General features: G+C 36.3%; 1 protein-coding gene across 2 annotated transcripts in view; it reads right to left on the bottom strand.

Moving 5' to 3' along the window:
• Nucleotides 1–284: 284 nt before the first annotated feature.
• Nucleotides 285–14,276, bottom strand: part of ZPLD1 (zona pellucida like domain containing 1) — a 272,321-nt gene continuing 258,329 nt past the window's right edge. For both annotated transcript variants that reach the window (XM_017869531.1, XM_017869532.1), the window contains 4 exons: nucleotides 10,992–11,163; nucleotides 9,630–9,738; nucleotides 3,115–3,144; nucleotides 285–2,693 (listed from right to left, as the gene is read on the bottom strand). In XM_017869531.1, coding sequence (XP_017725020.1) covers nucleotides 2,518–2,693; nucleotides 3,115–3,144; nucleotides 9,630–9,738; nucleotides 10,992–11,163 — 487 coding nt within the window. In that variant the 3' untranslated portion in view covers nucleotides 285–2,517. The remainder of the gene's footprint in view (nucleotides 2,694–3,114; nucleotides 3,145–9,629; nucleotides 9,739–10,991; nucleotides 11,164–14,276) is intronic.

Here is a 14,276-nt window from a genome sequence, read left to right as displayed (position 1 = left end):
AATCTTTCTCAATACAGATGCTCCTCAATTTCCAATGGCGTTATGTCTCAAAAAACTCATCATAAATAAAAAAAAAAATCACAGGTCAACAATGCATTTAATGCCCTGATAAGCCCATCTTAAAGTCAAAAATTGTAAATGTAACCATCATAAGTTGGAGACCCTCTGTTTTTGTGAAAGTAGGAATAGGATGTCGAGAGCAGGAAGGAGGGGGAAAAAAAAAACAGGTCAATATTTTAAACAATTATTTTATTAAACGATCATCTTTTACATGTCATCAGACCTTACCCCTGAAGTGCAAAAAAACAGTTTGAGGTATTAAAACTAAAGAAATGTTTGCACATATTTTGTAAGGTTTTTCACACTATAATAACTGTAAAATTCAGTATAACTAAATACTCCACATAATTGCAGATTTATAAGAACAAAGTTGTAAAAAACAGGCTTGGTTTATCTCATTATAACTCTGATTCTTCCTTTTATGATGAAAGGGTGGCAAAAAATAATATGGTACTTAAATTGTTTCCCAAATGATATGTATCCATTATTCGATTCTATAAAATGGAGTATAGAATTGAAAAGGCCAACAGCTGAAACAGCGGCCGTTCCAAAAGCATAAAAATCAAATTGACAAAACAGCTTAAATGATATAATGTCCTATTCACAGAACTTAATCCTAGAATCAATGGCAATTCACTTAAAGTATCTGAAATAGATTTACCAGCATATTTCAATACCATCCATGTACACATAGGGTAACATTAGTAGTATGGTCAGTTAATCATGTTAACACAGATAAAGTTCAGAACAGTCGCTTCAAAGTTATTTTGAAGTAACACAGGGAAGAGTAGACTGGCTTTTTACGTGATTTAAATTTCTGTGTGTGTGAAGAGATTATCCAGAGACTTTCCAGATCCCACTTCCCTTGGTGTCTACACCTTGAAATAAAAAGTTGATGCAATTATATAGCTAATTATTGCAATATAAACACTTTCTCCTGAAATATTCAAGCAAATTGGAGAAAAAGTGTTTTTCAGCTTGAGGATTGATTTAATTATTAACTCACATTGTAGACATCTCATTTGAAGCAACCTAATAATGCTTGATGATTCACATGCAGTATAGTAAATTAAGTCCCAACTAATGGGTCACCAATGTTGAATAGAAATTAGCGATTACAGCAATTTCTTATAGTTAACATGGCACTTCTAGTAACTTCACATGCTGGGTTTTGGTTGGCTATTAAACTGTTTTATTTGTTCAGCACATAGGTAGCTTAAACAAAGAGAACATTGATTTTTTTTGTAAGAACATGGCTGCTTAAAACTTACTTTTTTGCAAAACTGATAAAGGATCAGATGCTTCTTGCAGTTTTCTTAATATTTATTAGAGGAAAATATTGTTTATTCATGGCAATTATGAAACCTACAAGAAGGTACCTTAAAAAGAAACCCTCTCCTGATTAATTGTATTGCCTGGCACCAAAAATATGGGGGGAAAGAATATCTTTTAATGTAGATTTCAACAATGTTCTGCAAACGACACTTAACCTAAGTTTCCTTTTTGTTTTAGGAAAAACGGAATCTAACTGATTCAAAACCCTTCTAGGAACAGTATGTTTATGAGCTGATGATAACGTTCTCTTTTCACAGCTACGGCTTGTTTTCACATGTAATGATTCCTGAATTAAAAATAATCTTTGCATAGTTACCTCACTGCTGGAAGCACAGCTGCAACAGCAGTTGAACTGTTGACCTGGGAGGAGAGTTAACATGTGCTGGTGTTCTCACGTGAACCAGAAGAAAACCAATCACAGCCATTCCTATTCTAACAAATAATGATCTAGGGACACTTAGTACTAGGACACTTGGAAGCTAACAACTATTTTCACTATCTTCTATACGAAAGGATGCCCCAGGTTAAGAGATATGTCCCAAGAGTTTCTTTTAAAATGAGTATTGTCAGACATGGAAATCAGCCAAAAACACAGGAGGTCATAGAATGAGTAGTTAAATCTCAGGTATCCAAATTGGCCAGTCCAATTAAAACACATCCTGAAGCGAGGAATATCTGGATTAAAACAAAAAGCAACATTTATTCTAGGACCACATGTGCAAATCTAAATGCCGCTGCAGTGGGCTTTAATGCTTAAGGGGGAAATGCAACACATTTCATTTTTTGTCTACTCCAACCTTTTATCTTTTAACCAACAATCAAAAGCAAACTGACGTAAAATGAAATATTACTGATCCTGGAAGACGTAAGTCCTGAATATTTTTCACTTATTGTCAACGTATTCATTGGTGGCATAAAAATACGGCTGGCCACATACATCAGTGACAATAGCAATATTATAAACTTCTTTCACTATCATTATGCTGACAAGCTACACTGTGAAATTTATCAAACCTACAAATATTGAATGTGGACTGACATGAAATTCAGATGGAACACTGACTGCAGTCACACGTAGTTTAGTCAGTGAAGCCTTCTCTGGAGAGCAGGCACCTGTTACAGTCAGTCAAAGACTGGGTTTCTTATGCCATTCAACACTAAACTGGTGGGTCCCTTCCTGTGCAGAACGGCCAGTGAGCACAGAAGAAGAGAAAAGCTCGTAACTCCCAGAATGACCATTCCTGATATCAGTGCACTGGTGATGGCGTTCAGCTGGAAGGGAGGCACACTTGGAGAACCTGCAAATAATGAAACACACCCAGTTGTAAAGGCCCCATATAATATTTATCTCACCTTAACCCAATTTTACCTGCAAAACGTCTTTCATCAGCATCTCATAGAATAGCAGCATGGCTCTGAATTGTGTTACAATCTATTTGACTGTAATTCAACCCAATACCAAAGGATTGTATGGTTTAGAGGCTGCCCATGGTCCTCCAAAACCAAAATACCAAAAGCTATCAAATGCTATAAAATTGACCAATAGATCACATATGAGTTTGAAAACCCTCAGTGAACTGTTATCTAAAATGTACCAAACTTGGAAAACTCAAGCTCATTACACTGAGATGATTACAGCTTTGTAACTGATCACCAAAAATGTAAAAAAAAGAAAAAAAAAAAAAAAAAAAAAACAGCAAAATATGTTAATTATCTTACCAAGTTGTGAATTGTTGGTTGGAGTCTCATCTGAGGGGAAAAAACAGGAGAAGAGAATTGACATCATCTCTCCAAATATTTACCTTTGTTTATTCTGATCAATAATTACTTTGTACCTACATTTTTACATATATCTCCTCTTACTGCCACCCATAATCTCCTTGAGTAAGGCAAAAATGAAAGTCCTCCTAAACCATTCTGCTTTTCCACGCCCTGTTTCATATGTCCTGGATTTCATCATCTTTCTATTCCCCAAGCCCACATCCTGCACCTGTCCTGGGTACACAAATGTAATCGAAAAACATCTATACTATGCTGTTTTCTTGCCTGCCAACTTTGTTTCATCATTAGCTCTCCAGTCAGGTTAGTGGGGGCAGTAATTGTTAACAGCTATTACATTTTTTATGGTCCTATAACCTGCTATTTGTTATTCTGTTATACAGAATATTCATTATTTAGTGCCACTCTATTTTAAGTATTGCCAATTTGTCCAACATAATCTGCAAACACATCACTTTAAGTTCCAAGAAGATAAATTTACACTTAATAACTATATGAAAGGAAAACATGACTCCTGAGCTTGAGTTGTAGTTTTATTTGCATCTGTTAAGTAAAAGATTGAAGCTGTTGATTTTTGACTTTTCCCTGCCAAACACAATAATAGATGTGAAAAACATATTACCTGATTTCCCAATTTGTATTGTCCAATTTGTCATCGTGTTGCTATTAACCCTTGAGCTTGTATGAGCTCATATTTCATATTTGAAATAACAATAATTTCATATTTGTGTTTTAATATTTGTGTTTGTTATTTGAACCATATAATGTGTGCAATTGACTGTTTATTTCTGGAATATAAATATTATTACAATCAATATGTGTATAAAACTACATAGTTCATAAACTGCTGTTTCATACATTATCACACTTCATTCTCACAGAAGCCATATGGTTTGGATATTATTGCTACCCCCATTTTACAGATAAAGAAATTTCCATCTGTCACAGCCTTTATGACAGAGTAAACATATGCTTAAAACAAAGCGCAGTTTCAGAGTCCTTTTCCTAAAATACTATAAACTGGCCAAGTATGAAAAATATTTCTGGTGATGAAGATGAATATCTCAAGCTATGAAACTCTAGGATTAGTATTTAAAACAAGTAAGGGGAGAACCTGGTGAGATATCTATAAAATATCTGACACCATTTTTTCTTCAGACACATGAATCTTGGCAGAAACGATGCTGTCTGATCCTGAAGTACAATGCTCAAAATTAATACGGCACTCATTCATAGGACTCTTTTGAATGGTGCAATGCATCACTATAGGACAAAAGAAAAATAACACACATTTTTTATTATACAACATTCAGAAAAATCCTAACCTCTAACCAATACTACTTTATAACAACACTTGCTTCTCATGGAAACAGGTGGGATGAATGGACTATGATCAATTCTTCCAAAATATCCATGTGCTCTTTTCCCAAGATGAGCTGCCTCACTGGAACACAGGGGGAGAATATATAATGGTACAAAATGTCTTTTTGAAAGCTATTGTCTTTTTTTAGAAATCACACTTAATTGCTTTAAAATATTTCAACTAAAAAATAGAAAGTTCCTTTCTAATAAGTGTTCCAAATAGGACAAAAGTGCTATGACTAGATGCCCTCTCTGCTATTTTCTGCCTCCCAAGGTTAACAGAAGTCAGACTGTCCCCCTCACTCCCCATATTACCACCAACACTTTTATAGAAGCAATATTTCAGGTGTCATTAATGAGGACTTGGCTGTGGACAAAACCTCCCCGTGTGGGGAAAAGACACACTCTTTTCCAAATGAGACTGGAACGACAAAATCCAGGTTCCAGAACTCTGAGAAAATGAAAGCATACTACCTTTGGCAGGTGGTTGAAATCAAAACCTGTGATATTCTAATACTATTTGGAATTGTATTTGATAGTGGATAAAGGTGGAGAGAATTGCTTTATCTAGTTGCTATTTCTGGTAGCCTCCAATTTTTGTATCATTGCAAACAAAGCAAACAAACAAAAAATCAAAGCACTGTAAAGCCTTGAAAGGGAAGGTAGACATTTTTTCAGGAGGCTTTTATCGCACCACAGCTTGTTTTATCCTCGAACCCACTTGGTCTTGACATGTACATATATGCTAAAAGAAACACCTGAAGCCTTCTGGAATTAGAACTGATTGGAATACCAAACTTTTGGGGCTCTCCAAGAGTATATTTATCTATTTGAAATCCTATAGGAGGAAGGTGATAGCAGCAATGCCACAGTCATTTGAAAGCCAGAAGTGGCAGATAAATTGTCATTCTCTGCTTTCTCATGTAAGTAGTTGAAATAATAATAATAATAATAATAATAATAAGACCACCAAAGACATATACAGAATAATTTTTTTCTCTTAGCACTAGAAAACTATTTTTAAAAAAAATTTTAATAACCTATGTAGTAAAATGGACCACACATTTCAAGTTAATAAGCGCCAACCTTTTTACTTTTCACAGTGTTATGCTCGTTAATAGTCTGTTTCTACCACTGAACTCTAAGATCTCCGAGGACAAAGTCTGTGGCCTGTTCTCTGTTGTACTCCCAGTTCCTAGAAGAGTGCCCGTCCTATGAAGGGACTAAACAAGCATGCTCAAGTGAATTATTAACTACTCACAAAACTCAACAATTCTGATTGAACAAGAATATGGCTTGGGTTTCTCCAAAGGAATTTAATTAAACAAAACATTTAGGTATTATTTTCTGGTGTTGGTGCCTTTAGATTTCCAGAATTGCACCCTTTGATAAGCACTCCCCTATCCAAGCACCTTTAGCATTTTGAAGTTTTAAATAAGAACACTTCAGGAAATTTTCTTGAGGGGTGGCATTATGAGGGTGTGAAGATTTTCCTAAGTAACAAAACTATTAACAATGTTGGGTAAAAAAATATCCAGAATGGATTTGATTTCATTAAAAAGCAAAACAAAACAGGAGTTCTGAGGTTTCACAACTTACTGAACTTGACCTAAGCTATATGTCTAGGGAAAAGGAGTGGTTCAATGAGCAAACAGAGCAAAACTTCCAAGAATCAGAGAGCTTTGAAGGAAGCAAATCAAGCCTGTAATTGGACTTGTCTATATAAAATTGGCCACAGGACCTGAAGAGATAAATTCTAGCTGACCTAAGATAAAAATAAAGTGAAACTAAGGAAAAAAGGTAGTTCTGGTCATGAAGCTGAACATGAAGTTTACATAGGATTTGCATGTGGATGCATAGGGCTTGAGTTCTGAGTTCTGTGTTCATGTGGAATTTTAAAATATACTTTTCATAGGTATCATAGTATTACAATGTAAACATCTTTATATATGTTCCTCTAAGCAGTGAGACCACCATGATGACTAAAGAAGACCATGCCAAAATTTATCAAAATTATTTAAAAATAATTCCAGAGAGAATGAGAGAGGATTCAAGGGAACCCTGAAAGTGTGAGTGTGCTCCTCTGGGGGCTCTGCCGGTGGAGAAACCGGAGGTGATCCCGAGACAACTCTAGCATGTTGGGCAATAAGTGACATTCTTGAGGTAGAAACTGGTTGAAACTTGGAAAGAAATCCAGGCATGACATCAGAGGCATTGATAGCTCTTTGTGGCAACTGGACATGGGATGGATGAAACCTATAAACCTGGAGAACTGTTTACTTATGTTAGAATTAGAGACTTCTACTTATTTATCTTTGTTGGGATTTTGGGGATCTTATAATTTTTTTTGAATTTTAAAAATTATTTTACAATAATGATATGGTTTGTGTACCCACCCAAATCTCATCTTGAATTATAGCTCCCATAATACCCACATGTCATGGAAGGTAATTGAATCATGGGGTCGGTTTTTCCCATGCTATTCTCATGAGAGTGAGTAAGTCTTACGAGATCTCACAGTTTTATAAAGGGCAATTCCTCTGCACATGCCCTCTTGCCTGCCACCATGTAAGACATGCCTTTGCTCTTCCTTTGCCTTCTGCCATGATTGTGAGGCCTCCCCACCCACGTGGAACTGTGACGCCATTAAATCTCTTTTTCTTTATAAATTACGCAGTCTCAGGTGTTTCTTTATTAGCAACATTAGAACGGATGAATACAGCTAACAAATTATTTAAAAACCGTAATACTTAGTTCCACGTAGGCAAGAAGGAAGTAAGATGGTAATTAAGGAGGAAAAGCCGTCTACCTAAGATGAACAGAAGAAATGTCACTTTTAAATTTCTTTTCTTATAGCAAACTGACTCTAGATATGCTCCATGGAAATAAAAATCTCTTTTATTGTGCCTACCCAAAAGCAATCCTAATTATTGGCAGCAAGAACTGAGTTTCCATTCAATGTAATTCTATGAGCCACTTCTGAAAGCTAGATAGAGATCAAAAATGGGACTTTCACAAGCCACAAACCAGTCTTTTATTTTATTTTATTTTATTTTATTGTTGAGACAGAGTCTCACTCTGTTGGCCAGGTTGGAATGCAGTGGCACGATCTTGGCTCACTGCAACCTCTGCCTCCCTGGCTCAAGCAGTTCTCCTGCCTCAGCCTCCCAAGAAGCTGTGATTACAGGCGTGTGCCACCACACCCGGCTAATTTCTGTATTTTTAGTAGAGATGGCAATTCACCATGTTGCCAGGCTGGTCTCGAACTCCTGACCTCAGGTAATCCGCCCGCCTCGGCCTCCCAAAGTGCTGGGATTTCAGGCATGAGCCATTGTGGGCCAAACCAGTCATTTTTAAACCAGTCAAAGCACATACCAAAAATCTTCAGGGAGTATGGGCTAAGTTTGAAATTTCATATTTAATGTATCTCTACATTATTGAAAGGGCCTATTGGTTTGTTTTTAAATAATGTTAGGTCTATACAAGCACAGGGAGGAAAGTAATTAAAGCAATTGTCTGAATGTTTTGGGCCAAAACCACTTTTTACTGATTTGCCTATTTCAAGCAAAACTTTCTTTTGACCGTGGGATGGGCAGCATGGAGAAAAGGTACCGAAAATGTAACAGAAACGCAGTAACAGCCTTAAGGCTAATATAAAATGGAGAAAATATTATTAGCATATAATCCAAATCAGAATTATTCTCTTTTTTGGGAGAAAATTTAGAACGACAGAGTTAGAAAAAAAAATCTTAAAACTTTTATTTTAAAATGAAAAAAACATTTTAAAACTTTTAAACTTTTAAAACTTTTACTTTAAAAATGAAGAAACATCTGCCCAGAGAAATGAAATAAAGCCTCTACTCACATGGCATGTTAGAACAAAAGCTAAACCTAGAACCTGTTTTTCTAGCTTTAGTTTCAGAGCTTTTCATGCCACATCTCTGTTTTATCCAACGGACTCCGGAAGCCTCTGGGTTCACACTGACTTAAACCTACAAAATCTACATCCATTTACAGTGTGTGTGTGTGTGTGTGTGTGTGTGTGTGTGTGTAGGTACATGTATGCACATATATTTGTATACCTGAGAATATGTTTATAAAGAGTTATAAAGAGTTGTGTCCATTAGATCATATAAATTCATGAGCACAAATGAATGCAGTAGATGAGAGTATGTAATATGCACAATTCTGAAAGGAAACAAATGGTACTCAAACTGGGCCATATACGGAGTGTTTAATAGGCTATTTATAAAGACATAGAAAATTCACGAGAAAGAGGAGAGTTAAGGGATGAGGAGAGTTAAGGGACAAGGAGAGGGTTTTCATAGTAGTCACAGGGAGAGAATTGTCTGGGAGGAGCCCTGTGGACTCCACTGCTGCTTACAGCACCACCGATTAGTCAAGCCCAGCCAGAAACTAGAGGGCAAGGGAGCTAGAGGCTGCAGTCCACTCAAATTAGTAGTCATGGGCGACAGCAGGGCAGAGGAGGGTGAAGTGTATTCACAGGGTGATTACACACATCCAGCATGGGCCGGGCTCACGCCTATAATCCCAGCGTTTTGGGAGCCCAAGGTGGGCGGATCACGAAGTCAGGATTTCAAGACCAGCCTGAGTAATATGGTGAAACCCCATCTCTACTAAAAATACAAAAATTAGCCAGGTGTGGTGGCAGACACCTGTAATCTCAGCTACTCGGGAGGCTGAGGCAGGAGAATCTCTTGAACCTAGGAGGTGGAGGCTGCAGTGAGCCAAGATCACATCACTGCACCCCAGCCTGGACAACAGAGCGAGACTCTGTCTCAAAAAAAAAAAAAAAAAACAGGTCCATCATGGCATACTCGTGTGTGTGTGTGTGTGTGTGTGTGTGTGTGTGTGTGTGTGTAAACAGGAAATGTAGTAAAGACAATATTGCCCTTTGTGTGAAAGCTGAGTAAACAGGAAAACTACTGTGAAATTAAAGTTGCTTAGCAGTTTATCTTGTCTCACAGTTAATTAGTGCTGTTTAGGAACCACTTTGAGTTCTCGTTAGAAGCCAAGTAAGGAGGCATTTTGGAACCGTCTATTACTGCATACAGAAGGAGGAGCACACTTACCACTCCGAGTAATGATGGGACCAGCAGAGAGCACTGCACTGCCAGAAGAGCTCTGGGGGCTCCAAGTCGTCCTCCTCCCAGCATCTCTCCTTTCTCTGTGGCTGCAAATCTGAGGTGTTAATGAAAACAAATGAAATTCCACACCGGCACAGAATTGTTTCTTTATGGCCATTTGGAAAGCAGATTCTTTTGGAAGAGATACCACATGTTTAATTTTATTCATTTCCTTCTGTGCATTTATTTAATTACTTTGCATGTAACTACTACAGTGTTTCTTACCCTGGCTTGGGCCACATTTCTTATTTCCTCCCTCTGTAATTGTGCACTGCCTCATTAATTTACATAGCTCAATGGCTCTCTTGAAAAAGTGCTGTGTTTATCAAACTTTTCTACTTTTATTTCTCTCAAGCCTTTAATAAATCCTTCCTGGAAATGTTGGTCAGCATGGACTCAAGGTAATGTGGACTCTCCATTTACCCCTATCTGACATAGCTTATTAGCCCAAAGGGATCAATGAGTATGAAGAAATAGCTTCCCATTTATGCATGAATTGAACATAAATATAAACATATTAATGGCATTTCAAATTAAAAGGGGCCTGCATTTTCTCAGGTTAATAATGATGTGACCCTAGAGAGCCAGTCAGAATAGAATTTTTTAATTCACTACTAAATGGATCTTTATTTTAATGGTGACTGTATGCAATTCAGATGCACACCTTTCACTGCTTTTAACCTTCAATCTCAGTGATTTCCCGACCATCTGACCACAATCTACCTTTCCAGCACCAGCCCACTGTGCTCCCTGGGTTTTCCAATCATCTCTACTCTGCTCTACAACCCTCCTGAAGAATTAGAAGTTCTCTGATCACACTAATTTATGTGTCTGTGTCTTTGACCATCGTTTGGCCAGCAGTGTCTCTCACAGTCTTGATTTTGGTTCTTTGGGGTTCAGTCCTCTTCAAAGTAACAGCTGGAGTTCATCTCCACCAATCCTCTCAATCTCTCCTGATTTAACTCTCTTGCAATGGTGAATACTGCCTGTTACTACAACCCATATATTTGTCTGCCTTTGCACCATAAGATTTTTGTCTTGCTTTCTTCTGTGACTAGCTCATGATCGTAAAGGATAATCTAATTAAATTCAGAATTTGTGCATGCCTCATCTATGTATCCTCAGTGTAATGCTTGGCACAAAGTAGGATATTTAGCAGATCTTTACTAGACAAATGAATAAATCCGACTTCAAACTATTTTACCTAACACATATCCACTTCCCAAGCAGAAATTAGTTTCTGACATTTGATAAACTTTCAGCTTAGATCAATTCAACAACTTAGAATGAGGTTCCTTAAAAACATACCGGCATAAGGAAGGGGCAGTCATCTGCTCTACAGAGCTTGGTAACACAGTGCAAGAAGACAGTGGACATTTTCTGATTCTTGTGTTTCACAAATCGGAACACTTCAAATGAAAACCGACCCCGCTGGCTTCGGCCATTCTCAATGACGGTGGTCTGAGGATCCTTGTCACAGCTAAATTTCAGGGAACGTGAAAACAGGACATCACTGGAAAGTATCAACCTACTGAGACTTGTAAATTAATTTCTACCGTATTAAGGATCCATCATTACGTTAAGAGCTAACAGAACCATGCCATGTTACAGACATTTAATCATAGTATAAGCTAATTCAACAGATATGACAATAAAACCTGGATCATAAAATTTAAACAGATCAGTTTCTGATTGCAATAATAGCTAGAAGAATTATACTTTCATATAGTTCAAAAATCCAAACAATTTAAAATATATAGAAACCTGCCAGAAGCGATCTCACTTCTTTTTGTTCTCATTTATTTTCATTTATTTTCACATCATTCCCAGGGTATATGAAAATAGAAACAGAAGCAATGTATTCTTACTGTCCTCATTCCTTAAACAAGTGATAGCATATTGCCTACACTACGTTGTACCTCGCCTTTTAAAGATTTAGCAGTGTTAGAGATCTTTTCGTGTTAACATTTAGAGAGCTTCCTCATTTTCTTCCACAGCTGTATAGTATTTCATCATGGACATGTTTCAGAGTTTATTTAATCAGTTTCCTATTTATGTACATGCATTGTTTTTAATCTTTTGCTTTTTAAAAATGAAGTAATAATGAATAGCCTTACAATATATCATGTTGAACATGTACAGGATTATCTACAGAATACATCCATATAATCATTTAATAGATATTGTCAAATTGCCCTATATAAATATTGTTCAATTTTGGACTTCACAAGCAATATATGAAAACAATGCTTACTTCTCCAGAGCTACATCAGCAAAATGTATGGATAAAACTTTTTATTATTCCCTATTTGAGAGTAAAAATAAACTATCACCCTATAATTTTAACTTATATTTTTCTTATAATTAGTTTGTATATCTTCACATACCTTATAGTCATTTGCATTTCTTTATCTAAAAGTGGTTTATGTCTTTTGACCAAATTCTGCTGTGTTGTTGGCCATTTTCTTTCTGATTCTTATGAGTTCTTTTATGTATTAAGAAGAGTGGCTACTGGTTGTTATATAAGTTGCAAATTGTTTTACTTTATTATTTGGCTTTGGACAGTGTGTGTGTGTGTGTGTGTGTGTGTGTGCGCGCGCGCACACAGTTTTATTCTTATGTAGTTAAATTTTCAATATGTTATTTTGTGGCTTCTAGTATTTAGACTGAAAACAGTTTCCTTACTCCAAAGTTTTGAAGGTATTTCTCTTGTTTTATTCTACCACTTTTAAAGTTGTAGTTTTTACATTTAAATTAATAATCTATTTAGGTTTTATTATGGTATATTAAGTGAAGTATAGGTCCAGTACTATCTTTTATCTTACTGTTATCCATGTCCAACACTGTTTTTAAAAATCTACTTATCTCACTGATTTGTGGTTCCACACTCCATCTTATACTAAATTCCTATATGTTTGGGGATCTATTTCTCAGTTTATTGTTCTGTGACTTTTATTGTTCTGTGACTTTTGTCTATGTGTCTAGCCTTGCATAATATCACATTCCTTTAATAATTGTAGACATTTTATTGACTGTGATATCTAATAGAACAGTACTCTGCTCATTTCCATGTTGATTCCCCCCTTGTCTTTTTGTATTTGTCATTTATCCCTTTTCTTCTTGATTTGATTAGCCTGTGATTCTCTATTAATGTATTTTTTCAAGGAACCTACTTTTTCTTAACTTCTTCCAAAAAATTGGTTCATATTTTCATTTTTGATACAAGTCTTATTTATGGGTTTTACAACTTCCAAGTGGTGAGGACTTCCTGGTTTTTGATATTGTTATGAATTGCTGTCTCTCTGTATATAGCTTATTGCTTATGTCATTTAGATTTTCTATATCCTTACTTCCTTACTTACTTGTTGGTCACCAGAAGTAAGTTTTCTAAGAGGTAAAATCTCTAATTTTTTATTGTATTTCTATGTCTTTTTATATTTCCCCTGGTTTCCACTTAATGAAATCTTCAATTTCATCCAGGGCATCAATTCATTATGTCAATGACAGATTTTTTTTTTAATTTAGGAAAATGTTCCTGGATTATATTTTTAAACATGGTGTTCTATTCTTTTGACTTTTGGGGGGACAATTCTAATTATGCATATTATACATATATTGAATTCCCTTTCTCACCTTTTTATTTCTATCTTACTTATTCCTTTTTATTTTCCTTTATATTTGTTTATTTTTGTTTGTATTCCTTATACTTATCTTCCATGTCCCACACTGTTTCTGCTGTGATCTGCACTCCTTTGAATGTCTTCTAATGGCGTGTCCCTTCCTCTCATACATTTTTTATATTTCCATTTATTTTCACTTATCCCAGTTTCCTTTTCACATTTCCATAGCCATGACTTTTACTGTCCTACCCTTACTTACCTAAGTTCTCATAATTCTATCTTCATAACCATGATGCTTTTTGCTTTTTAAAAATTAACGTTCAAATGTATATATTATATATTCCGTGGCAACATTTTCTGGTGAGTTTATTCATCTTTAAAATTTCTTTTCTCCCATTTTGATATTTTCCTGTAGAATATTGGAATATTACAGGAAATACCTGCATCTGTTTATCATTCAAGTTTGAAAGAGTGGATTTCCCTAAACCTAAAACTTTTAGGACCCCTAAGACAATGCAGAATGGTAAATACCTTCCTCAAGGATTTCCCCAACTCAAGGGCTCCCTCCTCTGTTTTTCAATAACAATTTTCTTTGAATATAGCAGAACTGTGCAGCTGACTGAGCTTAAAAGATATTCACGGGTTCTACCATCAGCCCTGGGTTCCTGAGGTTTATTCACCAGCCTTGCCACCAAGGCTAGAGCCCCTGCCTTCCCAGGTGATTCCTTCACCTTTAGAAGGTATACTTTTGCTGGCACTTTCTGAGATCTGCCACTTCTGAGGCTCTGAGCATTCTCTACTGTTTCATTCTTCAGATTCCCCAGCCTGGGGGATAGCAGTTTCCATTCAAAGTAGTGCCCTTTCCTTCTAGTTGTGTATTTCTCCTGCTGTTTCTGGGAGCTGACTCCCTTAGGACCCCTCAGCACCCACTTTTCTTCCCTGCCTTCCTTACCACCTCTTCTACACTGCTTTC

This window comes from Rhinopithecus bieti, unplaced genomic scaffold (assembly GCF_001698545.2).
Source record: "Rhinopithecus bieti isolate Rb0 unplaced genomic scaffold, ASM169854v2 scaffold_4640, whole genome shotgun sequence".
Taxonomy (NCBI): Eukaryota; Metazoa; Chordata; class Mammalia; order Primates; family Cercopithecidae; genus Rhinopithecus; species Rhinopithecus bieti.
The sequence above is the reverse complement of the archived record's forward strand: the minus strand, read 5'-3'. Positions and strand labels throughout refer to the sequence as shown.